The 27,606-nt window shown below is 36.4% G+C and overlaps 1 protein-coding gene across 1 annotated transcript in view; it reads left to right on the forward strand.

Annotated features, from left to right (window-relative positions):
• LOC144197110 (capping protein, Arp2/3 and myosin-I linker protein 3-like) overlaps window positions 1-27,606 on the forward strand; it is a 34,089-nt gene that overhangs the window by 992 nt on the left and 5,491 nt on the right. Inside the window, exons 2-34 of the mRNA XM_077717705.1 lie at window positions 477-571; window positions 4,139-4,189; window positions 4,254-4,313; window positions 4,792-4,913; window positions 5,001-5,095; window positions 5,978-6,048; window positions 6,905-6,978; window positions 7,049-7,124; window positions 7,208-7,296; window positions 8,236-8,330; window positions 9,431-9,517; window positions 10,562-10,671; window positions 10,751-10,828; window positions 10,902-10,978; window positions 12,589-12,693; window positions 13,412-13,481; window positions 13,551-13,632; window positions 13,732-13,828; window positions 14,037-14,091; window positions 15,432-15,604; window positions 15,708-15,776; window positions 17,298-17,391; window positions 17,460-17,558; window positions 18,435-18,554; window positions 18,642-18,755; window positions 19,905-20,080; window positions 20,169-20,256; window positions 20,803-20,922; window positions 22,049-22,115; window positions 23,127-23,314; window positions 24,249-24,328; window positions 26,003-26,164; window positions 27,340-27,520. Of these exons, the coding sequence (XP_077573831.1) occupies window positions 477-571; window positions 4,139-4,189; window positions 4,254-4,313; window positions 4,792-4,913; window positions 5,001-5,095; window positions 5,978-6,048; window positions 6,905-6,978; window positions 7,049-7,124; window positions 7,208-7,296; window positions 8,236-8,330; window positions 9,431-9,517; window positions 10,562-10,671; window positions 10,751-10,828; window positions 10,902-10,978; window positions 12,589-12,693; window positions 13,412-13,481; window positions 13,551-13,632; window positions 13,732-13,828; window positions 14,037-14,091; window positions 15,432-15,604; window positions 15,708-15,776; window positions 17,298-17,391; window positions 17,460-17,558; window positions 18,435-18,554; window positions 18,642-18,755; window positions 19,905-20,080; window positions 20,169-20,256; window positions 20,803-20,922; window positions 22,049-22,115; window positions 23,127-23,314; window positions 24,249-24,328; window positions 26,003-26,164; window positions 27,340-27,520 (3,320 nt within the window). The remainder of the gene's footprint in view (window positions 1-476; window positions 572-4,138; window positions 4,190-4,253; window positions 4,314-4,791; window positions 4,914-5,000; window positions 5,096-5,977; window positions 6,049-6,904; window positions 6,979-7,048; window positions 7,125-7,207; window positions 7,297-8,235; window positions 8,331-9,430; window positions 9,518-10,561; window positions 10,672-10,750; window positions 10,829-10,901; window positions 10,979-12,588; window positions 12,694-13,411; window positions 13,482-13,550; window positions 13,633-13,731; window positions 13,829-14,036; window positions 14,092-15,431; window positions 15,605-15,707; window positions 15,777-17,297; window positions 17,392-17,459; window positions 17,559-18,434; window positions 18,555-18,641; window positions 18,756-19,904; window positions 20,081-20,168; window positions 20,257-20,802; window positions 20,923-22,048; window positions 22,116-23,126; window positions 23,315-24,248; window positions 24,329-26,002; window positions 26,165-27,339; window positions 27,521-27,606) is intronic.

Raw genomic sequence — 27,606 nt, forward strand, 5'->3', positions numbered from 1 at the left:
CCGGGGGCCAAATCTGGTCCGCTGGATCATTTTGTGTGGCCCGGGAAAGTCAATCATGAGTGCCGACTTTCTGTTTTAGGATCAAATTAAAATGAAGAGTATAGATGTATATTAAATTTTCTGATTTTTCTTCTTTAAATCAATAATTGGCATTTTTTTATATTTTTTTCTGTTTTAAGCTCAAAAATCATTTCGTAAAATATAAAAATATATTAAAGAAGCTAAAAAAATACATTGTTTTAGATTTATAAAAAACAGAATATTCAGGGCTTTTAATCCATTTATATATTTTTAAAATTATTACATTTCATGATTTTTCCTCTTTGAAATCAATAATTTAAAAAATATCTATTATTTATAAACAAATGAATGATGATGATGATGGATGGACTAATAAATAAAAGCATTTCAATAAAGTAAATAGCGCAGATTTGATTTCCTTCCAATCAGTGACATTTTATCTCTTTCTTATATAGACAGCATCAGGAAAATCATCGAGAAATCTTCCATCAAATTTATTTGTGGAATTAAACTCGACACCAAGAGTGGTAAAACAGAAGACCGAATTCTGGTAAGTTGAAGCCTTCTTTCCTCATACTTGTAATATTTACTGCTGTGGCAAGATATGTTATTCATTTTAATGGTTTAATATATAATTGTCTTATCTTTTTGTGTGTTTGTTTTTTGTGTATACAGTGCCTTGAGATATGAGCTAAATGCGTTCCGGGACTGAGCTCGTATGTTGATTTTTCTCGTTACTCAAACGAACGTTTCCCATAAAAATATAGTAAAAACAAGTTAATTTGTTCTAATTCTCTAAAGAAATCACCAAAAACTGGATATTGGATTGGGAAAACATTTTTATTTGTTGTAATTCGCCATCTAATAACAAAGTAACAAATAACTAGTGGTTTAATAGTACTGAAATGTGTTTAATAGTATTAAAATTCGACGTCCCAACGCGCTCAAAACATAACATAAACAAATTTAAATAAACTTGGATTTCGATGCAGACACACTCAAAAATAAATTTCATCTAAATTTACACTAAACTTAATTCTAATTTTCTTTAAAATTTTGATACCTTTCTTGGCTCTATTGGCCCCGCCTCCACCCTGACTTTTAGATGCAACCTATCAAGGGTTGTTTGCTTTTGTCTTCCCTTCAAAATATTCCCAAAATGATGCACACAAATGTCCTCACAATAGGAAAACGCACAACCACTAGCCAACAAGAAGTAGTATATACTCCTCCCACCATTAAACACTGACTAACGGGGGAAAAAAAACACTGAAAAAATGCAATGCTCCGCCCAGTGCTCGTAGAGACATTACACGACCAGAAAGACAGTGGCCATGATGGTTTTATAAGAAACCACTCGCATCTGCTTGTATATCAAAATGTCTCGTATCAAGATAAATATCTGCTCAAAATTGTGCTCTTATGTCAAATTACTCATATATCGAGGCACTCGTATGTCAAGGTACAACTGTACTCTGATTAAGGTTTTAGTTTTTGGTGGACAGATTAAGGCTTTCACATGTAAAATGCTTCTTTATTTATGAAAAATTCAACTTACAAAAGCACTTCTGACACCAATTGATTTTGTAAGTAGAGGTACCATTGTACTCGAATTCTCCGGTGACCCGAAAAACAAACATTTGTCCAAAAATGGTACATGATTCCTTACAAACTTTGACAGCATTCCAAACTTTTATTATTTTCAATGCAATCCCCAACTGTACCGAATGCTACTTTTTGAAGAAACAGGCATTTTGCTCAGCACATTTTTTTAAAAAATAGAAAGAGAAATGTAAAGAAGGTGGGTGGCTTTCTTGGTGCCACTGTGATGGGAATAAGGGACTGAGCAGTCCGCCACGTTTGATTCCAGGGCACTTTCATCTCTGAATATGGGGCAGAGATGCAAGATCCCTTTTTTGTTTGCCGAGTAAAGCAGTGCCAGTTTATCTCTATTTAATCTGGGGCGATCAAGTCAGCCGCTATGAACTTGGACGAGAAAGATGGGATGACGCCACTGGTTTTTTTTTCTTCCTCCATCGCAGTCTTGCCTCATGTGTAGGATTTAGATCAAGATTTATTCAGTGTTCAATCATTGGTTTTATGATTTAAAACCTAAACAATGTTTAAAACAATGTTTATTTTAGCGTTTTTTTTTTTTAAATATATTTTTAGATCTGACAAAATAATTTTTGAACTAAAAACACAGAAAAAAACGATTCAAAAATGACAATAATTGATTTAAAAGTGGGAAAATCAGGAAGTATTATATACATCTATACTCTTTATTTGAATTTGATCCTAAAACAGAAAGTCAGCAATCATCATTTACTTAAAACAATGTTTATTTTAGCTTTTTTTTTTTAAATATATTTTTAGATTTGACAAAATGATTTTTGAACTAAAAACACAGAAAAAACGATTCAAAAATGACAATAATTGATTTAAAAGTGGGAAAATCAGGAAGTATTATATACATCTATACTCTTTATTTGAATTTGATCCTAAAACAGAAAGTCAGCTATCATCATTTACTTTTCCGGGCCACACAAAATGATGCAGCGGGCCAGATTTGGCCCCCGGGCCGCCACTTTGACACGTGGTTTAAAGAGAGTTTAGAATTCACTTTAGCACCATGTTGGTAATCCACAGGAACATCGGGTGGGTGGATGAGTGCGAAGACAGATGAGTCAAAGCGTACCGAAGGTTATGATCTGTGCTTGGCATTCTGACACATGAAAGATCCAAAAACGATTGAAGAGTTACAAAGATGTCAGTTCTGTTGTAAGAGTTGTGGTTGTAATGATGTCCGTCCGTCCTGCTGCATCAGCTCACTTCACATCCGTTTACTCTTCACTATGCCTGACACTCATTACCGTAATGTGATACAATCGAGCTTTATCGATTCCGGCTATTGAGCATCCTTGTTCCGTGCACGTTTTGGAAGCACTCGAACTTGGAATTTGTCGCTTAAGAGGCCGCCGGGGAGTGGCTCTCACAATTGCGTGGGAATTGGTTTGAAAAGATGAGAAAATGTGGAGTTGGCAAAGGTGGATGACTGACTTGGGTTTACCAAGGTTGGAGAAAATTTGGTGTCAAAATGTATCAGATTTGGTCAATGGTTAATAGGTCAAGGGCTGTTGAGTTGACCTATTAGAGTACATGTGTCAAAGTGGCGGCCCGGGGGCCAAATCTGGCCCGCCGCATTATTTTGTGTGGTCCGGGAAAGTAAATCATGAGTGCTGACTTTCTGTTTTAGGATCAAATTAAAATGAAGAGAATAGATGTATATTAAATTCCCTGATTTCCCCCCTTTTTAAATCAATCATTGTCATTTTTTAATTATTTCTAAACTCTAATACAAGGGTGTCAGACTCATGTGGGACGGATTATTTTAGACATAATATTTAGATTTTTTTTTTTATAAATGAATTAAAATCCCTGAATATTCTGTTTTTTATAGATCTAAAACAATGTTTATTTTAGCTTTTTTTATATATATTTTTAGATTTTACAAAATAATTTTCAAACTAAAAACACAGAAAAAATGATTAAAAATTAACAATTACTGATTTAAAAGGGGTAGAATCAGGAAATTTTATATATATCTATACTCTTCATTTTAATTTGATCCTAAAGTAGAAAGTCAGCTCCCATCATTGACTTTCCCGGGCCACACAAAATGATGCAGCGGGCCACATTTAGCCCCCGGGCCACCACTTTGACACATGTGCCATAAGCGTTAAAGTAGGGCGAGTCTTGTAAATAGGTTGTGTTTGCATGTCAAACCAAAAGGCCAAGTATACATATGTGAGCCTCTTTGACATTTTATGCTGCAGGACATATTCCTATTGATGTATGTTTGTGAGAATTTGAGTCAAAGCATTTTTCCTCTGCCGAAAAGTAATCTCTCCAACATGGAGGAGCTTTTAGTCAGATCAATACAAGAAGACGGAAAGAAAGCAGGGTAGGGAACTCATTCTTGTAGATTGTAAAGATCTTAGTTTCCACATAATCATAGCCATTTAAACTCCTTAGGCATTTTTTTTCCCGAATAGCACGATTCAGCATGAAACTTCCAACCCATTGCATCAATATGGATTCTTTTTTCCAATTTCAGGTGCTGGCAACCTGGCGTCTCTACTTTCTGGCCTCCAAAATTCCTGCTAAGGTAACCCGATTCACGTTTTTTAGCCAAAATAAGTAGCCTTTACTTACTGAATTTGTGATAACAGGTTGAATCTACGTTTAACTTCTTGGAAATCCGAGCTTTGAATTCCCACCCTGATCATCAGGTAAAAAAAACAAATTTGTCTAGTTGACACTTTTCTAGCACAAAAAAGCATGCTGGAAAACTGTTTTTACCATGATTTACAATATTTTAATCTATTTTTGATTTATTCTACCGGAGGTTGTTGATAGGCAGGATTCTGTAAGTGTCTGCATCCCGTCTGCGTAGTAAAATTCATCAATGGTTCTTTCAATTGGTTCATTTTTAGTTGTTTATGGTTATTTTTAGGAATTTGGAATCTTACTTTGTTACGGAAGTACAAAAATGTATGTATAGTATTGCAGATTTACAAAAAAAATAGTTACAAAAATATTTGTTGATGTAAATCTACCCGATTTTCCCACAAAAAAAGCATCCAATGAAAATATAGTCACAAAAATAAAATAAAAAAACCTGATCAACCGCTTCCAGTCGACTATGCTTACTATGTTACCTTTATATAACCTGATCTCATGTACCCTAACTGTCTATTTTACGCTCAGGTCATTATCGACACCGATAAGTCCACCTGCTGCTTGCGGTTCGAATCCCGGGACCACCTCAACCACGTGGTCAGCCACATCAACTATGCGCTTTCGCGGATATTCAACAACTCTGTATTTGCGTAAGACTATAAATATGCAAGATATTGGCTGATTTGCATTGTACGCCTTTTTAATATTTATTTATTTATTTATTTTTACTTTTGCAGTCCGTCTATCTGTCACTCGGACAGTGATCTCTCCGATGGAAGCAGAAAGTATTCCCCCAGCTCTGAAACGTCAGTGGAAAGCCAGCGAGCGTGTGGTGAGGCGAATAATATATGTACAGTGGTACCTTGAGATATGAGCTTAATTCGGTCCGGGACTGAGCTCCTATGTCAATTTACTCGTAACTCAAATGAATGTTACCCATAAAAATGAACTAAAAACAAGTTAATTTGTTCCAACCCTCTGAAAAAAACACTAAAAATAGGATATTGTATTGGAAAAACATTTTTATTTGTTCTAATTCGCCATTTATTAACAAAGTAACAAATAACTAGTGGTTTAATAGTACTAAAATGTATTTAATAGTACTAAAATGTGTTTACTAGCACTAAAATGTGTTTGATAGTTCTACAATGTGTTTAATAGTACTAAAATGTGTTTAATAGTATTAAAACGTGTTTAATAGTACTAAAATGTGTTTAACAGTACTAAAAGGTGTTTAGTAGTACTAAAATGTGTTTAGTAGTACTAAAATGTGTTTAGTAGTACTAAAATGTGTTTAGTAGTACTAAAATGTGTTTAATAGTACTAAAATGTGTTTAATAGTACTAAAATGTGTTTAATAGTACTAAAATTAGATGGATTTCGGTGGGTAGACTTTTTGCACGGCAACGCGCTCGTAACATAACATAAACAAATTTAAATGAACTTGCTTTACGATCCAGACACACTCAAAAATAAGTTTAATCTAACCTTACACTAAACTTGCCAACAAGAAGTAGAACCCTGAACTAGACTAGCTACAGCTACAGGTAGCTTTCTGGACAGACCAGCCCAAACAAAAAATACCCAAACCTTGTCTGAAAACTCACAATATCGTCACCTTTTTGAAAAGCAAGTCATCTTATAAGCACAATTAGTCTGACAGATGTTCTTCACAAAAACAGAAAGAGTCACTGACGTGTGTTGCCATCCTCAGGAGGTTTTTCAGAGACGTACGCCGCTCTGTGCGACTATAATGGCATCAGCTGCAAGGAGGAAGTGCAGTGGGTAAGTAAGTGCTTTCAAGCATTTCACCATTCCAAATAGACTCTTGGCTCATTATGGAGCGGCAGTACTACAATGTCTTAAATCGGTGATAGGTTCACCAATAGGCATTTTCCAAATGCACTCACAAATAAAACAGACATCTGATTCATATCCGGTGTCTTGCAAGAGAGAATCGAGCAACAGGAGTCTTCGGTTCAGATCATTCTGTCGAATCGATGCCTCTCTTGCTTATTTATTCCATAAGATCCTCAAAACTATTAAAGGTCTTTCGGATCTTACCGATGGAGGGCTGTGGACTATAAGGACTATAAGGCGCACTTAAAAGTCTTAAATTTTCTCCAAAATAGACAGTACGCCTTATAATCCAGTGCGCCTTATATATGAAAAAAAAAACAGAAAACCTAAAACGAAAAACCACCACTGTCGGATATTAATAAAACACAAACGCCTGAACTGAAACAATACTGTTAAATATGCAGATGCCATCTTAGTTTACAAAATCTTCTATCATATAGCTCCTCCCCCACTGCAAGATTTTATACCAAAAAATCCAAAACATCAACGAAGGCTGGCTCCAGAGGTGACTGTGTAGTGATACTTCATACCTGGAAGTCAATAGCAATTACCGTATATCCACGACTATAAGGCGCACTTAAAAGTCTTAAATTTTCTCCAAAATAGTCAGTGCGCCTTATAATACAGTGCGCCTTATATATGGAAAAAATGTCATTCATTGAGGGTGCGCCTTATAATGCGGTGCGCCTTATAGTCCTGAAAATACGGTATGTAACATTAATAAACCTAAGAATCGGTAAATTAACTTGGAAACTTGAAGTATAATGTCATTGTCTTACAGGACGTGGACACCATTTACCATTCCCAGGACAACCGTGAGTTTAACCTGATGGATTTTAGCCACTTGGAAAGCAGGTAAGGATGAAATTAAAAATGTTTAGCTCTGAAAATATAGAAGATGCGGGATGATGCTTTGGTCCCACAGGGATCTGGCGGTGATTGTGGCGTCGGTGGCGTACAACACGTGGTTCACTAAGCTTTTTTGCAAAGACCTGCGCTTGGTAAATGAAAATTAATTCGCAGCTGTTTTTGTTTTGTGGCTTTGGTGAAAAGCTGACGTGTTTGTGGGCTTAATTGTGTTCAGGGATCAGAGGTGACTGAACAGGTCCTGCACACTGTCAGCAAATCATCCAGTCTGGAGGAGATCACGTTGGAGAATGCTGGGTTGAAATCGTAAGCTAAAAAACATGTCTACTTAAATAAAAAAGGAATACAGAGGAAAACTGAGAAGGTCTCCAATTTACAGTTGACCTTCAAAAGAAGGTTCCATTGAGATGCAAATGTTTTGATAAGAATCTAGATTGGCTCAGTTACCGTATTTTTCAGGCTACAAGTCATTTGAGTATAATAGTATAGTGTCAGACTTTTCGATTTTTTTTATAAATGGATTAAAAGAACTGGATTAAAATCCCTGAATATTCAGTTTTTTTTATAGATCTAAAATAATGTTTATTTTAGATTTTTTTAAATTTATTTTTAGATTTTACAAAATGATTTTTGAACTAAAAACACAGAAAAAATGGATTAAAAAATGACAATTATTGATTTAAAAAGGAGAAAAATCAGGAAATTTAATATACATCTATACTCTTGATTTGAATTTGATCCTAAAACAAAAACTCAGCACTCATGATTGACTTTCCCGGGCCACACAAAATAATGCCGCGGGCCAGATTTGGCCCCCGGGCCGCCACTTTGACACATATGAGCTAAAAAAAAAAAAACACGATAAAGAGGTGAAAATATATTTAAGTCCAACTGGAGTATAAGTTGCATTTTTTAAAGTGCATTTTGTTTATTTTATCCAAAAACCAAAGACAAATATACATTAAAGTAACAATAATAAAACAGTGAACAACAGGCTTAATAAGCATCTCTTAACAACGCAGTTTTTCCAGATAACTATAGCCTAAACAACAACAACATAGGGAAACAATACATCTAAAAAATCACATTAGAATTTTAAGTAGCAGGCTCAACCAAATAATTTTAAAAAATCTGTTTTCTAGGCTGGAAAATATGATAGTTGAACTTGATTAATCAATTAACTGTGTAACTATTCTATGTAATATATGCTATCTATTTCATTTACTGTTTTCTGTACGTTTTCAGAGACTTCCCACAGAAGATGTCGGTTGCCCTATCCGAGAATCCCGCCGCTGTCATCCATTCCCTCAACCTGGCGCACAACTCTTTGGACAACCAAGGTAAAGTGATCGAACTATTAGTAAATATGCAAAACCTACAAGCAATGGTCATGGTTTAACCCATTTTACATTTTCAACCAAGTCTAGTAAGACAAAAGAGGTACAGATTTTTAAACTGGAACTTCATTTTAAGGGTCTGGCAGGCTCTAGGGACCGTGTCTAAGTGTCCGTTTGCAAAACGCTGAAGCCATAATTGCTCCTGATGAACTGACTGCCATCACGCATGGTTGCTTTGGCTACCAGTGTGTGACTGTGACTGACTGTGAGTGTTAATGTGAGAGTGTCTGGTTGAACAGCGAGAGATGGTTGTTGTTTTTTTACCAACTGCTTATATTACTGTATAAATATAGCTAAATATATACTCTATTTTCTCGCATCTACGGTGTATTTTTAACCAAAAAAATGATGGCTGAGTCAAGGGTACGGCTTATATGTACACAAATTTGACTTGACATGCAAAGAACTGCAAGGTGACAAAAACAAAATGCTGTAATTCAAGGGTCAAACTTGGGTTTTTTGCGGGTTGCGTTGACATCAACTCGATTTCATTTCATTTTAGATATAATATTTAGATTTTTTTTTAAATTGGATTATAGGAAGTGGATCAGTAGCCCTAAATATTCAGTTTTTTATAGATATAAAAGATTTTTTTTTCTTAGTGAGCGAAAACATCTAATAATCATTTGTTTTTCATTACAAATGGAAACCATTTTTTAAAAAATATATTCAATATTTAAGTGGATAACTGAAAAAAATTCTATATATTTATTTTTAGATTTTACAAAATGTTTTTTGACCTAAAAACAGAAAAAAATGGATAAAAAAATGCAATTATTGATTTAAAAAGGGGAAAACCAGGAAATATAATATAATCTATAATCTTCATTTTAATTTGATCCTAAAACAAAAAGTTGGCACTCATGATTTACTTACATGGGCCACACAAAATGAGGCGTAGGGCCAGATTTGGTCCCCGGGCCGGCACTTTGACAGCAATTTTAAGGCAATTTTGAAGGGTACGGCTTATACGTGGAGGTGGCTAATATGTGAGAAAATACAGTACTTTATATATGGTGTTTTCTCTACTTTACCTTTTGTAGGCGTGGCCAATCTGATCCAGCAGATGTGTCGTCTCAACAAGGGTTTGCGTCACCTTAATCTCTCCAAGACTTCGCTCACCTCCAAAGGTTGGTGATTTTAATTTTTTTTTTTGCCGTAGTGCGTCTGGTCAAAGTGGAATTGAGTTAATTTGTGCATGCAGGAAGATCCTGCGGATGAGATTAGGATTAGGATTAAGATCTGGTGGGAATGTCTGGGCAATGGCATTGCTGCTTTGAATGTCAATTTTTGCTTAATAGCACAGTGGTAGATTGAGATATTTAACTTGATTTGTGAGTTTTTCGAGTTGGAGTTATTGTCATATGTTCTTTATCCTCTATGAGGAGTGATTTACATTTTTTTCAACAATGAATACATCTGTCTGACTCTGTCCTGAATCCATTGAATTGATACTTCCAAAATTGGAAGAAAAATAAAAAATGAAACTTTTGCCATTCCTTATTATGATTTTAAAGAACTTTCCAAAGCTTTTAAGGTGTTACAAATCAAACTAGAATTGGAAAAGGAATCAAAATTGTACTTGAAATTCAAGATACTTTAAAATCTTGAGAAAATAGGCAGACATACTCTATAGTACTTATGTATATTTGTTCTTGTATGTTTGTTTGTTTTCTGGCAATTCATTTTTTTGAACCGCTTTCCCCTCACTAGAGTCGTCGGGGGGTGCTGGAGCCTATCCCAGCTGACTTTGGGCCACAAGCTGGGGACACCCTGAATTGGTGGCTAGCCAATCGCAGGGCACAAAGTCAAAAATGACCAATCACGCAATTTCAAGTGTCCAATCAGCCTACCATGCACGTCTTTAGAATGTGGAATTAAACCGGAGTACCCAGAGAAAACCCACACAGAACATACAAACTCCGCCCTGGTGAACCGACCTGGATTTGAACCCAAGTCCCCTACTGTGAGGCCAATGCACTAACCACTAATCCTCCGGGCCGCAATTGGAAAATGTATTTAGTATAAAGTAGGAGTAAATTGAGTAAAAAGCTTTGTATTGCACCACACTAAACCACTTACCATGTTTTTTTTTTTTGGTTTTGCCTGGAGCTTTAATTTTCCAGCTTTCTGATTCCACAACAGTCATAAAGTTTAAATTGCATTCCACACAGGTGTGATGTCACTTTCCATGGCCCTGAATTCCAACGATGAGTACTCCAGCTCGCTCTTACACTTGGATTTGAGCAAAAACCCTGGCGTCCTCTCTGGCGATGACGCCTCTGTGAGAAAAAAAAGCCCGATCGTCTAATTTTGTCACGTTTTTGTTGACATTATTTATTTATTTTTTTGTCTGTTTGCAGAGCTTCTATCTCTTCTTGTCTCAGCCCAACTGCCTGGTACATTTGGACCTATCGGGCACAGATTGCTCTGTGGACTCAGTAAGGCTTTAACGATCAAAAAGTAGAATTTTGGTCCGTTCGGGTTTAACCATTTCCACCCTGTCTCACGCAGTTATTTGGGGCTCTGCTGAGGGGCTGTTGCGCCGATCTGTCCTTTCTGAATCTTTCCAAAAATTCCTTCTCCCACAGGTTAGTCCTGGTTTTGAGTCGGCCTCGGCACTAAGGGCTGAACCAATGGGAGATCTTCTTTGTGACTCTGTCCTTTCCAACTTTTATCTGTCCTTCTTTCTTTGCATCTCATTATATTGTTGTCTCACATCTCTACTTTGAGGATTTCGACCTATTTTTTTAAGTAGTTCCACTACCATCAAACATTTCGGACTACAGTGGTACCTCGACATATGATCTTAATCTGGTCCAAGACTGAGCTCGTATGTTGAGATTTTTGGAACTGGAGCGAACGTTTCCCATTGAAATGAACTAAAAATTAATTAATTTGTTTGAATTCTCTGGAAAAACACCAAAAACAGGATATTGGATTGGAAAAAAATGTTTTATTTGTTCTAATTCGCTATATATTGACAAAGTAATAAATAATTAGTGGTTTAATAGTACTAAATGTGTTTAATAGAACTATAAAAATCGATTTTTTCTTGTATCTAGGGCAAATTATCTGATCATTTTTTTTCTCGTGTCTAGGGCCAATTTTTTGATCAAAAATGTTCTGGTATCTGGGGAGAATTATTTGATCGAAATCTTTCCCGTATCTAGGGCGAATTATTTGATCAAATAATTACTCGTATATAGGGCCAATTATTTGATAGAATTTTTTTCTCGTATCTAGGCCGAATTATTTGATAAAAACTTCTCGTATATAGGGTGAATTATTTCATCTAAACTTTTCTTATATCTAGGGCGAATTATTTGATAGAATTTTTTTCTCATATGTTGGACGAATTATTTGATCAAATTTTTTCTCGTATCTAGGGCCAATTATCTGATCACTTTTCTCGTATCTAGGACGAATTATTTGATCAAAACTTTTCTCGTATCTAGGACGAATTATTTGATCAAAACTTCTCGTATCTAGGGTGAATTATTTGATCAAATATTTTCTCATATCTAGGGCCAATTATTTGATAGAATTTTTTACTCGTATCTAGGACAAATTATTTGATCAAAACTTCCAATCTAGGGCGAATTATTTGATCAAAACTTTCCTTCTATCTAGGGCAAATTATTTGATCAAAAATTTCCTCATATCTCGAACATCTCATAGGTAGAGCTGCTCTTATATCAAGGTACCACTGTAGTTGAAAACCTGCCATATAACCTTTCATAGTTCTCCTTCAAAACCACACTTTTTAAACTAGTTTATCTTTTTATCATATTTCGCCTTTTTTTCTAAAGGCCCGTTTTTCTTGATTCAACTTATTGAATAAATTCAGCGTTCTGTCAGGGATGGAGCAGATTAATGTCATTTCAATGAGGAAAACTAATTTTATATACAAAGATTTAGAGTGCTTGGAACTTTGAATGAATTATTCAACTCACAGTGAAGGTAACACAGTACATTCCTCTTTTTTTTGCAAACTGACTAAAACTGTGTTTGCTCACCACGGGTGCATTTTTGGAGAGCTCGTGTGAATATTTAAGTGGGGCCATCCATCATTTGACTCTCAGCCATTTTGATGACTTTGTATGCACCGTCTGTACTCTCCATGTCAACAACATCCGCTCTCATCTCACCCATTTTTTTTTTCTATCTCTCTCACTACTGTATTCTTTGTACTTGACAGAAAAGGGAAGGACACACTACCGTTATTCCGCCAGTTCTTTAGCTCCGCCTTCAGCTTGACCCACGTGAGCTTGGCTGCCATGAAACTACCCCCTGAGGTCCTTAGGTACTTTCATTTTTTATTTTTATTTTTTGTTGCATTTGTCCTTATTGGTGGGAAACGGTGAGTGGGAGTTTATTGTAAGTTTGAAAGGTTTAGTGTACAGGTGTCAAAGTGGCGGCCCGGGGGCCAAATCTGGCCCGCTGCATCATTTTTTTGCGGCCCGGGAAAGTTAATCATGAGTTTCTTTTTTAGGATCAAATTCAAATGATGATAGATGTACATTACATTTCCTGATTTTCCCCTTTAGAAATTTTACTAAATGATTTTTTAACTAAAAGTACATTACATTTCCTGATTTTCCCCTTTTTAAAATATTACAAAATGATTTTTGAACTAAAAACAGAAAAAAATGGATTTAAAAAATGACAATTATTGTTTTAAAAGGGAAAAAAATCAGGAAATTTACTCTTCATTTAAATTTGATCCTTAAATAGAAAGTCAGCACTTATGATTTACTTTCCCGGGCCACACAAAATGAGGGTTTGGGCCAGATTTGGCCCCCGGGCCGCCACTTTGACACCTCTCAAACTTCTTTTTTTATGTTAATAAGTTAAGTGATGCAAAGCGTTCTTCATTGTGAGCAAATATATAATAATGTAAGACTAACAAACTAAGTAGAGCAAATCATTCTTCATTTTGAGCAAATATATAATACCATATAAGACTAATAACCAACCCTAACATTAGCAAAAGCTAATTTTATCAACCATTACTTCCACAGGGCTCTCCTGGCAGGGTTAATCTCCAATCCTCACATCAACGACCTTCACCTGGACATCAGCAGCTGCGAGGTACATCACACATAAACACAACGGCACAAAGTTTTCTTAAAAATCAATTTTCCTCATTCCTATACCCAGCTTCGATGTGGAGGGGCCGCCGTCCTCCAAGACCTCTTTCCCAGAGTCTCCTCCATCGCCACTCTCGACATATCAGACAACGGTAGCGTAACAAGAGGCGACAGATCCTGACCTCGCCTGTTTTTTTTTTGTCTCGTTTGTCCCCCCCGGGTGACTTTTTGACTCGATTTGGCGTCGACAGGTTTGGACGCAGATTTGCTCGCGGTTCTGCCCGCCCTATCCAGACACCCGTCGTTGAAACACCTTCACCTCGGAAAGAATTTCAACATCAAAAACAGGTGCGCCGTGTTATTTTTGCGACGCACGTTTTGCCTAAAAAAAAAAGAAATGTTAGTGTAGTGTAAAGCAGCTGGAAGGATCAGCTTTGTTGACTCTTCTTCACTTTTAATACGCTGTCAACTTCTCACTTGCTGTGCAGCTGTGGGAAAATGGCGGTAATTAGCAAAGGCTCATTCGGTTTCTGGATTCGTGTCTTTATATCTGCAGGGTTCTTGACGAAGTCTTGCAGAAGTTGGTGCAGCTTATTCAAGAAGAAGAATGTGTAAGTGAGAAAAGGACTTTTTTTTTAAATGGAAATTTGGTGTGTCATTTTTATTAAGATTGAGAATGGTGATTAGAGTTTTGGATAACTTTTACTCATATGTTTGAGAATTTGTTTTTGTGTATAAAAAGGCCCCCCCAAAAAAAACAACCAAAACAACAAAATATATGCACTGTTGGAGTCACTTTTTTAGGGTCAAACAAAAGCAAAGTGGATTGAGTCAAGTAGCATTTTTATTATGTTTAATGGACCATATTTTCACAACTATAAGGCCTACTGCGTCATAAGGCGCACTGCATTATAAGGCGCACTGCACTATAAGGCGCACTGCATTATAAGATGCACTGCATTATAAGGCGCACTGCACTATAAGGCGCACTGCATTATGAGGCGCACTGCATTATGAGGCGCACTGTATTATAAGGCGCACTGCATTATAAGGCGCACTGCATTATAAGGCGCACTGCATTATGAGGCGCACTGCATTATGAGGCGCACTGCATTATGAGGCGCACTGCATTATGAGGCGCACTGCATTATAAGGCGCACTGCATTATAAGGCGCACTGTATTATAAGGCGCAGTGCATTATAAGGCGCACTGCATTATAAGGCGCACTGCATTATAAGGCGCACTGTATTATAAGGCACACTGCACTATAAGGCACACTGCATTATAAGGCGCACTGCATTATAAGGCGCACTGCATTATGAGGCGCACTGTATTATAAGGCGCACTGTATTATAAGGCGCACTGTATTATAAGGCGCACTGCATTATAAGGCGCACTGTATTATAAGGCGCACTGTATTATAAGGTGCACTGTCTATTTTGGAGAAAATTTCAGATTTTTAGGTGCACCTTATAGTTGTGAAAATACGGTAGGTATCTTCTGTTGAATTATTTTTATAATAATGAAACAATGCGCAAAACGTGAACACAAGTTCCATAAATTTGCTTTAAAAAATTGCACTTTATATATACATGTATTTATATATAATTCCGTGCTTATTTCTATTGGATTAGTGTTGGAAGTTCCCATAGAAAAGCCACACAAACTCCACACAGTAGGGACCAACCTGGGGATCAAACCCTCGACCCAAGAACTGTGTGGTGGACCTGCTAACCACTTGTCCACCTGGCACGGCTCATTTTAACAGAAACTGTCATTTACTGGTTACATAATTTTTACTGGTAAAAAAGAACTCTGTAGTCACACAACATGAATTATTACTTCTCCCTGTTTGCCCCATGTTCCATCTCCTCTATATTACTTCAGACTCATGTACATTTGAATAATTCATCATTCCAGTGTGAAGCATTCTTGCGGTTATTATTCCAGGCCCTGCAAACTTTGTCACTGAACGATTCCCGTCTTCGTTCCCGAGGCACCGTGCTGGTCAACGCCTTGGGGAGCAACACTTGCCTGAGGAAAGTGGACCTCAGCGGCAATAACATGGATGACATCGGTGCAAAGATGCTCAGTAAAGCCTTGCAGATTAACACCACGCTTCGGTAAAGATTTAGGGGGGGCCTGTTGGTTCTTTTAGGCCAATGGCTTCTGGTTAGAAGTGGATGATTTGGAGGCGTGTGTTTACCAAGTGTGCCTTCTTGACAGGAGCGTGACATGGGATCGCAACAACACCTCCGCGGCGGGATTTCTCGATGTGGCCAGAGCACTTGAACAGTAAGACATGTAGTATTTTTTAGTCTTGTTATTTATTGGATTGGATAACTTTATTTATCCTGTATTCGGGGAATTTTGTTGGCACAGTAGCAAGAGGGTGAGAATACAGACACAGCAAAAGATGCTTTAGACATAAATAGATAGGTAATAAGTGAGTTAGTAAATAAATATATGAATAAATATATAAATAAATAGGTGTTGCTGAAAATATATACATATACACATACGTGTACATACACATAGATGTACATGTAATCATATGGTAGGTCTTAAGTTAAGTTAAGTTTCTGGTTAAGTAGAACTAGTGTTTTTTGGGAGGTTGCACCTAAAGATTATTTTTATCATACTCTATTGCGCTCATAATTATTATTATTTTTTGTAATGGTGAATGAACATTTTTATTTCTATCCCGTATTTAATGAACCCTATAGATGGCTTTTAAAAACATTTTTAAGGGTAAACAATTGAAAAAAGTGGATTTGAATATTTTTAAATCATTTTTCATTGTTTTTAATAATTAATACATGTATTTATTCAGAAGGGTATACATGCATACATACAAATTATTAAAAATACTGTCATGATTAATAATTTTAAAAATAAATTTGGTTTTAAATGAGAATTGCATTTTGGGTACATCAACTAAAATAGAATGTCCTCAATTGTGGACGTAATGTCCTTATGAGGTTAGGCTTTTTTTTGTTTTAATTACCAAAAATATGCGATTGCAGAAAGCATATATCTAAATATTTTGCAAGTTATTTTTGACATGAACAGCCATAGTCATTTTACAGATAAACTCCAATTAACTCACAAAACATAAACTTGCACTTTATGTTTATAATGCAAAAAAGCTGAAGGAATTGTGTCTCAAAAATGTACACAAATTAGTCTTTTGAGTCAGATTTTCTTTGTCTTTAACGCTTTCATTACCACAGACAATTATAAACTTTCAATTATATGGCTTTTTAAATTTTTCTATTGACGACAAACAGTTAAAAATGGTGCGACGCATCCTAAAAATAAAAAAAAATCAATACTGAGAATTTGGACATGAATAGTTTATATGATTTATGACTATAGTACTGCATAATATATATTTATTTTGCCTTTTCTTTTGCACTTTTCCTTCATTTCTTCCACCTTCCACCAAATTTAAATACAGAAATAGACGATTAAACAAGTATGTAGTTGTTGCCCTGCACTTTTTCAAGTAATTATATGATCTGATCTAATTTGGGGTGCAAGAGCTGCAGCAACCCAACTTCAAATCGGCAACTCGAGCCTGTCAAATTGATGCTCTCCACATTTGCTATCTTAAAATGCTCAGCCGCCGCTTGAGGCCGAGCAGGACATGCTCGGAGAGGGTATTAATCACGCCCTCGCGTAGACGGAATATCATAGGATGTACTCGTCCAGTGAGGATATTGAACTTAGCTAACCCTGAAACATGCACGGCGCTGTGGATAAGTGGTTACCGTGCGTGCCTAATGCATCTCATTCCTTCTTTCCCCTTTTAAGTAATTTCACCCTGCAGTATATGCCTTTACCCCTAAGCGACATAAGCCAAGCGTACCGTAGCGCCCCCGAGAAGACCGAGCAGGCACTGACTAAGGTGGGTATGCGTTTTTGATTTTTTAAGGGCGAGGGATTTGAATGTCTAATTTGGGTCCTTTGGTGCAGATCCAAAGGGCATTGGTGAGGAATAATCAGACTCAGCGCTTCTCCCAGCGTCAGGCTTTAAGGCTACACCAAGGGCTTGTTACGAGTACCGCCGAGCAGGTAGTTACCGCCATTTTTTGGTAGAAATTGTGTCATAATATTAGGTTTATGGGTAAATTGATTGTAGTGTGAAAGGATATTTCATGTTTTAATAGAAAGAGATAAATCAATCACAAAAAAAATATATATGAGACTGCATAAGTCTGTGGAGGCCCTCCAAAGCTCTTTCAGCATTAGACTGCTGCACCCAGGAAGGAGCGCTTCCATAGATTCTTCCTTAGCTGTCAGGCTGTTTAACAAAATAAATGGCTGTGTTAAGACCTACCGTATGCATGCATGTACATATTAAAAATAAAAGTAAACATTTGAACATAACAAATTAATGCATAGCTAACAAAAAGCTAACCTGAATAAGAAAAAAAATGAAATAATTCATTCAAAAAAGAAAAAAAATCAGCAAACATGACAAATTAATGCATAGCTAACAAAAAGCTTACCTGAATAAGATAAAAATGAAATAATTCATTCAAAAAAGAAACAAATCAGCAAACATGACAAATTAATGCAAAGCTAACAAAAAGCTAACCTGAATAAGAAAAAAATGAAATAATTCATTCAAAAAAGACAAAAATCAGCAAACATGACAAATTAATGCATAGCTAACAAATAACTTACCTAAATAAGAAAAAAATGAAATCGTTAATTTAAAAAATTAAAAATTAAAATCAAAAATCATGTCGTAGACAAAAATTTGTGCACTAAAATATGCCGAAACTGTTAAAGATTTTTTTTTATTTGGCAAAAAAAGTACACCCAGCTGACAAAACACTTTCTCTCTTAACATTTTCAATGTTGAAAAGCTGAAAAATAAATCCAAGATCGACAAACATGGTGAAGCAAAACTCAGACAAATAGTTTTTTTTTGCCGTTTCCAAGGTGATGGAACGTCTGTGTACACGAGTCCAGCAGCAGGTGTGCATGCTGCGAGGCGTCGGAGAAGCAGACGATATTCAAGCTGCTAAACAAGTGCTGAAGGAAGCTCGAAATTCCCGTGCGGTGAGCTTCGGAGAATTCGCCACACCATATTTTATGTTTACAGGGCGAAAAAAAAAATGAATATGTTTCTCCTTATTGCACATAAAGCTTTACCCTTCCTTATGCGAACTGGCCCACGTACTTTCCGTGGATGGACCGGTTCGCCAGCGTCTGGACTCGTTGGCTGGTGAACTCGCCAAAGCTGCTGACAAAGAGATGCAGGTACTTTGTCATTTTTGGTTGGTTTTACTAAGAAAATGACTATAGGCTGTGCCACAGTTCAATCTTTCCAATTCAGTGGAATGTCTTAAAGAGCACTGGGCGGAGCATTGCATTTTTTTTCAGTGTTTTTTCCCCCGTTAGTCAGTGTTAATGGTGGGAGGAGCATATACTACTAATTGTTGGCAAGTGGTGGTGTGTTATCGTGTTGTGAGGACATTTGTGTGCGTCATTTTGGGAATATTTTGAAGGGAAGACAAAAGCAAACGACCCTCGATAGGTTGCACGTGAAAGTCAGGGTGGAGGCGGGGCCAATAGAGCCATGAAAAGTATCAACATTTAAAGCAAAATTAGAATTAAGTTTAGTGTAAAGTTGGATTAGATTTATTTTTGGGTGTATGCATCGTAATTCAAGTTCATTAAATTTTTTTGTTATGTTACGAGCGCGTTGCCGTGCAAAAAGTCTCTCTCTGCAAAATCTGTCTATTATTAGTACTATGAAACTAGTTTCAATATTAAACTATCGTATTTTCACGACTATAAGGCGCACTGAAAAGTCTTAAATTTTCTCCAAAATAGACAGTGCGCCTTATAATACAGTGCGCCTTATATATGTAAAAATGTCATTCATTGAGGGTGCGCCTTATAATGCGGTGCGCCTTATAGTCGTGAAAATACGGTACTAGTTATTTGTTACTTTGTTAATAGATGGCAAATTAGAACAAATAAAAATGTCTTTCCAATCCAATATCCTTTTTTGGGTGTTTTTTCAGAGGGTTGGAACAAATAAATTAATTTTTTGTTCATTTCTATGGGAAATGTTCATTTGAGTTATGAGAAAATCGACATACGAGCTAAGTCCAGGAACGCATTAAGCTCTTATCTCGAGGTACCACTGTACACCCTAAGAAAATGGTGGAATTTTAAGTACCGTATTTTCACGACTATAAGGCGCACTTAAAAGTCTTAAATTTTCTCCAAAATAGACAGTGTGCCTTATAATACAGTGTGCCTTATAATACAGTGTGCCTTATATATGGAAAAAATGTAATTCATTGAGGGTGCGCCTTATAATGCAGTGCGCCTTATAGTCGTGAAAATACGGTAACAAGAAAAAGAAGCTGAAGCGTGTTTTTTGTTTCTCCCCTGCAGGTGATTGTCGATTCAATGGTGTCCCTCTGCCGCGAACTCTGCCCCTTGTCATCCGCGGCGGCGGAGCAGCTGACACCGCCGCTCTCGTCCGTCTCCGACCACGTGACAGTTCCTCGCGCCGCCATTCGCTGCGCCCTGATGGAAAGAGCAGCTCAAGACGTCCATCGAGCCCTAGAGTAAGAAACAAAATAAGTTATTTGCTTTAAATAAATTAGTTTTGTTATCATTTAGGCTCCATTTTTGCTCTTCTTCATTATTCCCCAGGGAAGTCAAACTGTCCGTGGTCTCCTATCTGACCAACTCTATCGTGGACCAAATCCTTCAGGAATTATACGCCACTCACAAGACGCTGGTAAATGGGTCAATTCAGACATTAACAGAGTTTTTTTTTAAATTGTGTTATTTTGATCAAATGCATTACACCAGGTTTCAAAGTGGCGGCCCGGGGGCCAAATTTGGCCCGCCGCATCATGTTGTGTGGTCCCGGAAAGTCAATCATGAGTGCTGACTTTCTGTTTTAGGATCAAATTCAAATGAAGAGTATAGATGTATATTAAATTTCCTGATTTTCCCCCTTTTAAATCAATAATTGTCATTTTTTATGCATTTTTTCTGTTTTTAGTTCAAAAAATATTTTTTTAAATCTAAAAACATATTTAAAAAAAACTCAAATAAACATTGTTTTAGATCTATCAAAAACTGAATATTCAGGGCTTTTAATCCAGTTCTTTTGAATTTTTAATTTCCTAAAATTGTGAAAAATTCAAGATTCAAGCCTAAATTTGATCTAGCCAAAGTTCAGCATATTGCGTGATAAACTGATTTCTGCTACTGCCATTTATGATAAGCCACATTGTGTCCAAGGCGCCTCCTTTTTAAATAGAAATTTCCTTCACAGACTCGGCAGGTGTCTCATCTAAAACGCTGGGATGGTTCTTGTGAAGATGCCACAGGCTGGAGATTCAACCGACACCGAGACTCTCTAGACATCACTGAGGAGGAGCTCGGCACCTGTATAGTAAGTGAGGGTACGCTGTAAAAGAACAATAGGGATTTAGTATTCTTAGTAAGTTTTCATTAAAAGAATGAATAGTGATGGAGGATCTTTCAACAGTTGGTATAGTCATTGATGTCCCGAAAGGAGTTCCTCAAGGATCCATTTTCAGTCCCCTTGCCTTCCAAATTTTATGTAACTTTTATGTTAATTTGGAAGTACAGTCATACTTCTACTTACGAATGCCCCTACTTACGAATGCCTCTACTTATGAATGCCTCTACTTATGAATGCCTCTACTTATGAATGCCTCTACTTATGAATGCCTCTACTTATGAATGCCTCTAGTTATGAATGCCTCTACTTATGTATGCCTCTACTTATGAATGCCTCTACTTACCAATGCCTCTACATACACACGTTTAAGTTTACATTTTTTTTATATCCAAATGAGTGACTCAATATACAAAAATAATCTAAGTTACTAAATCCCCTAAAAACTTAATGTATTTCCTTATCCGTTTATTTAGAATTCCCCTTATTAAGTTATTAAAAACTTAAATGCAACATGGCACATATTTTCAAACAGGCACACGCACAGAGGGCACACGTAAAAGTCTAAAATGTACTACAAAGTGTACGTCACTTTTTCATATGCTTTATTTATTTTGAGACATTTATAAATAATTTCCTTATAATTTTTTTTTGTTTACTCGCATCTTTCATACAAAATTGGGACACTTTGACCAATTTTCAAGGGTTTGGTTCATAGTTGTGTGAGGACTGTCGAACTAATTAAAGATTTTACATATAAAGTACACCTCTACTTACGAAATGTTCAAGTTACATCAAAACTCTTGCAACCAATGAATTTCATAAGTAGAGATACAACTGTATCTTTTCTATCAAACTATCATTCCAAGTCTTGCAACAGCTTACAGTTTTCAGTCTCAAGGGCTGAGCTGTCATCTTGTTTTTTTTTATTCTACTCTTTTAAGTTCTGACAGCACATTGCCGAAACAGAAAAAAAAGATTTTAAAAGATAAATCACACTGTCAAAAGCGCCCTTTTGGCTCGGGTTGTCTCCGTATTCTTTACTTTCAACTTTGATTCTGTCTCCAGTTTTTTTTAGCATCTTCCTCCCTTCCAGGATACAATAGCCATTAAGAAGCGCAGCTCAAGAACAAGACGAATCCGACCTGTCTCAACCAGGCTGAGTGAGTAGTTCCGCACATCCTGCCTCTGCCTCCCTGTTCCCGTCAGAACGAAAAACCCACCCCACCTCCTGCCGTGACACAAATTGCTCCATTAGCGTACTTTCTGATGAGCCAATTCTTTCCCTTTCATAGTCCCGCCGTCTGAAAAATGACTTGGAATTATTTTCCTAGGCGACTAAGTAGGACATTTTTAGACCAAGGGTGTCAGACTCGGGTTGGTTTGGGGGATGTGTTAACGTCAATTCGATTTCATGTGGGCCGGACCATTTTAGATATAATTAGTTTTTTTTTTTAAATAAATGGATTAAAAGAATTGGATTAAAATCCCTGAATATTGTTTTTTATAAATCTAAAAAATAAATTATATTTTTTTTAAATATATTTTTAGATTTTACAAAATGATTTTTGAACCAAAAACACAGAAAAAATGGATTAAAAAAATGACAATTATTGATTTAAAAGGGGGAAAATCAGGAAATTTAATATACATCGATACTCTTCATTTTAATTTGATCCTAAAACAGAAAGTCAACTTAATTTTAATGTGGGCCGGACCATTTTAGATATAATATTTAGATTTTTTTTCATAAATGGATTAAAAGAACTGGATTAAAATCCTTGAATATTCCATTTTTTAATAGATCTAAAACAATGTTTATTTTAGCTTTTTCTAAATATATATTTTTAGATTTTACAAAATGACTTTTGAACTAAAACAGGAAAAAAATGGATTAAAAAAATGACAATTATTGATTTAAAAGGGCCAAAATCAGGAAATTTAATATACATCTATACTCTTCATTTGAATTTGATCCTAAAACAGAAAGTCGGCACTCATCATTGACTTTCCCGGGCCACACAAAATGACACGGCGGGCCAAATTTATCCCCCGTGCCGCCACTTTGACACATCAATTTTAGAGCAACAACCCTGATTCAAATACCAATTAATTGCCAACTATTATGTGCCCAAATATTGTTTCAGTGTATCGCCTGAAATCTGTATTATCAGGTCTCTGTGACGACTCCAGCTCCTCACCACCTCCTTCCATCGCACCCTACTCCACACCTCTATCCCGTTCGGTCTCCTGGGAGGGTCTTTCTGAATTGCCCACGCATGGTCTGCCCCTCCACCACGTCACCAGGGTCCGCCCGAGACCTCCACGCAGGCATAAAGGAGGATATCAACCAGCTGAGACAGTGAGGGTCCTTCCACTTATCAGCTTATTTACGTTGAATGATCATGTTTAAGTGGCATTAGCAGTGAGAGACCTCCAATCCATTTAAAGTGGGAGGACTGGCTGTGGATGACCACTAGGGTTGGGGGATTATAGGATCATGCTTAGTTGATTGCAAGTTTATTATTCTATCATATAAACATACATTTCAACCTCAGCCAATTGCTGACCCTATTAATGATTGCAATTTTGATTATTTAGTGATAATAAACTGTATAAATGCAACATATTTACTCACATAGGGCACATTTGCAAGTTTAAAATTGTTCCCAAAGTGGACATAGCGCCCAATCAGCCGGGTGCGCCTTTTGTATGCACTAAATTCATGATTGATTTCATGTGGGCCAGAACCATTTTAGATATAATATATAGATTTTTTTTAAATAAATGGATTAAAAGAACTGGATTAAAAGCCCTGAATATTCAGTATTTTAGCTTTTTTATATTTTTTCAGATTTTACAAAATGATTTTTGTGCTAAAAACTGAAAAAATGGATTAAAAAATGACAATTATTGATTTAAAAGAAGGAAAATCAGGAAATGTAATCTACATCTATACTCTTCATTTTAATTTAATCCTAAAACAGAAAGTCAGCACTCTTGATTTACTTTCCCGGGCCACACAAAATGATGAAGCGGGCCAGATTTGGCCCCCAAGCCGCCCCGTTTGACACATATATTCGAAGTAGAGACCAATACAAACAAGAATGCGCTACATTTTGCGCTCAACTACTCACCACTTACCGGGCATTAGAAACATTAGAGAATATATTTTTTGGATTACGTCACTCTTCTGGGAATGCCAATGCATTTGTTTAATTGCATTTATAAATAGAGGCTACTAGATATTATGTAACCCCTTTCAAATATTGTCTGCTTTTCTATCTGTGTTTTAGCAGTGTAGTGAAAATGGAGGAATAAGCCCCCTGGATGATGGACTGCCAGATTTCTATACTAAAAGAGTCCTTCCTGATAGGTAAGTGCTCTTCCTGCTGTTATTATATATCTTAGTACCGTATTTTCACGACTATAAGGCGCACTGCATTATAAGGCGCACCCTCAATGAATGACATTTTTCCATATATAAGGCGCACTGGATTATAAAGCGCACTGGATTATAAGGCGCACTGGATTATAAGGCGCACTGTGTTGTAAGGCGCACTGTCTATTTTGGAGAAAATTTAAGACTTTTAAGTGCGCCTTATAGTGGTGAAAATACGGTAATTGCTATTGACTTCCAGGTATGAAGCACTCACTACTTTGCAGTCACCTCTAGAGCCAGTCATTGTTGATGTTTTGGATTTTTTTGTATTGGAATCTTGCAGTGAGGGAAGAGCTATATGATGGAAGATTTTGTAAACTAAGATGGCTGATCTGCATATTTAACAGTATTGTTTCAGTTCAGGCGTTTGTGTTTTTTTTTTATATCCGACAGTGGTGGTTTTTCATTTTTGGTTTTCTGTTTTTTCCATATATAAGGCGCACTGGATTATAAGGCGCACTGTCTATTTTGGAGAAAATGTAAGACTTTTTAAGTGCGCCTTATAGTCAGGAAAATATGGTAATTGAAATGTCTTGATTCGTGGGATCAATGAAGCTCCCCGAGTCAAAGCGTGTCTCGGATAAGTGGCGGCGAGATGCCGATCTTCATTACATCCAATTATTTAGAAGCATATTTGAAGCAGCATGCGCAGAGTCAGTGTTTTTGAAAGTCTTTGAAATAAACAGCTTGTCAAGGGTCCTTGAACGCATCAGTGAAATGTGTTTGCGGGCCATTTTGAGACGTTGCTCATTAAAAACTCATTAAGAAGAAATCTCTCACAATAAGAAATGCATGGGGAATGGTAGGGCTTTTTAATTTAGTCCTTGAAATGAAAACTAAGTCATTTGTGTAAGAGTATACTTGAAAAAGTCCTTTAAGTGAATTTTAAACCGAGTTGTTCATGGTAAACACACAAAAAAGGCAACTTTTTGAACAATACAATAAAACTGAGTGATTAAAAAATATATTTTCCTTTAAAACATGCATTTCAGAAACATTCATATCATTTTCTGAACCACTTTTTTCAGAATTTTTACAATTTTTTTCCACCCAAAAAATGTCCTTCAGTTTCTATCTCAAAGTTTCTCAATAGTTTGTCAATACGCAATTCAGATATTTCCATTTTTTTCACCCTGTACTTCATTTAAGAAAAATATTAAAACGTACATTTATTACTCAATAATGTTCCCTTTAATTTCAGTATTGTAATTGGTCACTTTAAAAACATTTCCATTAAGCTATTAAAAACTTAAATGCAATGTAGCAAATATTTTCAAACAAGCACACACCTATTGGGCACACATAAATGCCTAAAATGTACTACAAAGTGGACACCACATTATGCTTTATATGCTATATTTATTATAAAACATTACCAAATCATTTCCTTATAGGAAAATAGGAACTAAAGCTATCCTATCGCGTACTAAATGTTGTTTCCTAGCAACAGTCAAACTCCAGGAGACCATACCGCAAATCAACAGGTGGTAAAAAGCCAAGTAGGTCGTGACAGAGTTGACTCAGGACGCTTGTAGCATGATTGCGCCAGACGGGAGCTAGCATGTCTGACACCCCAACTATGACCTTCTTTTTTTTTCCCTCCTCTAGTCAACTTTCTTCCCTCCATACCACACACTCGCTGAGGAGAAAGAAACGGAGGAACGTACTTGCCATCTTTGGTTTCCGCAGGAATCGCAACCAGACGTTACCCAACCAGGAGTCCGATGCCGAATTTTATGGCGATCATGCTGTTGCTACCGCCACCTTGGGGTTCGTACAGTCAAGTTTTTGAAAAATAATGTTTCTGACCCTTGTGACTCTTGTCATGACCCTAAAAATTAATCAATCACGTTATAGGGAAAATAATACATAACATCCACCTTTCATAGATTTATTCTACTGGTAGAGGTATTAAAACTAACCTATGATGAAAAAAAGGTATTTTTAGTACTTTTTAGTATTTGTAGTCTTTTAAAAACAGGCTGTTGATCATTATTATCTATTTATTTGTCAAAAATGTTTTTTTCTGTGTCTGTATTCTCACCCTCTTGCTACTGTGACAGTGAAATTGCCCGAATATGGGATGAATAAAGTTATCTAATCTAAATCCTAAAGCTATTCCAACATTGCTACCAAAGAAAAGACATACAAATGCGAAATTATGGCCATTAAAATCTTAAAAATCCCATCTTTGTATGTCCTTAAAATGCCTTTTCAGAGTTTGTTAGACAACATTTGTAGTCTCCTAATTATCTGAACAAATATGTGCTTCCAAAATAAGACTTTTCATGGGTATGGACACAGATGTTGATGACAGCCGGCGCCTTTGCGTTTTCAGCGCCAGACAGTTGATATAGTAAATACATCCACTTCCTATCTTTTGAATAGCCGCCTTGAAATTTAAGTTAGCAGCATACATTCATCAGATTTGAAAACAATTTAGCATTCTAAACTTGTATTAGAACACATCTATAACCAGTATAATGTCCATCATGGATAGCACCTCCTACCCCATGCATGAGTCTGTGGAATCCCTCCAAAGCTCTTTCAGCAATAGAAATGTGTAAATGTGTATGTGTGTGTGTGTATGTGTATATATATATATATATATATATATATATATATATATATATATATATATATATATATATATATATATATATATTTCAGCAACACTCTAAGTTATTTATATATTTATTCATGTTTTTATTTATTAACTGACTTATTACCTATCTATTCATGTCTAAAATATATTTTGCTGTGTCTGCATTCTCACCCTCTTGCTACTGTGACCAAGACATTTCCCGAATACGGGATGAATAAAGTTATCCAATCAAATCCAAAACGAAATAACCATGAGGTCACCTGATTTAGGAATTACTGTACAAGACGGGCAACCATCAAAACGTCCACAAAATGTTGACCGTCCACTTTTCTATCCTTAGGACAGCTTCAGAAAACGTGTACACGCTTCTCCAACCTCCGAGGTCGGCTGCCAGGTTGGCTTCTCCCGGTGACGGACCGGATGCAAAGAATACTCTGGTTCTGAATCCACCTCCACCAATGCCAAGCATTTCTCATTCGGGGATGGGAGGAAACAAACACCCTTTTTACTCACCCACCGAGGTAGTCACAAACAAATAGTATGTACAGTGGTAGTTCTTTTGAATTCGGGATATTAAGTTGTGGAGTTGTGTGTTTACGTTTGTTTT

Source organism: Stigmatopora nigra, chromosome 5, assembly GCF_051989575.1.
Source record: "Stigmatopora nigra isolate UIUO_SnigA chromosome 5, RoL_Snig_1.1, whole genome shotgun sequence".
In the NCBI taxonomy this organism is placed as follows: Eukaryota; Metazoa; Chordata; class Actinopteri; order Syngnathiformes; family Syngnathidae; genus Stigmatopora; species Stigmatopora nigra.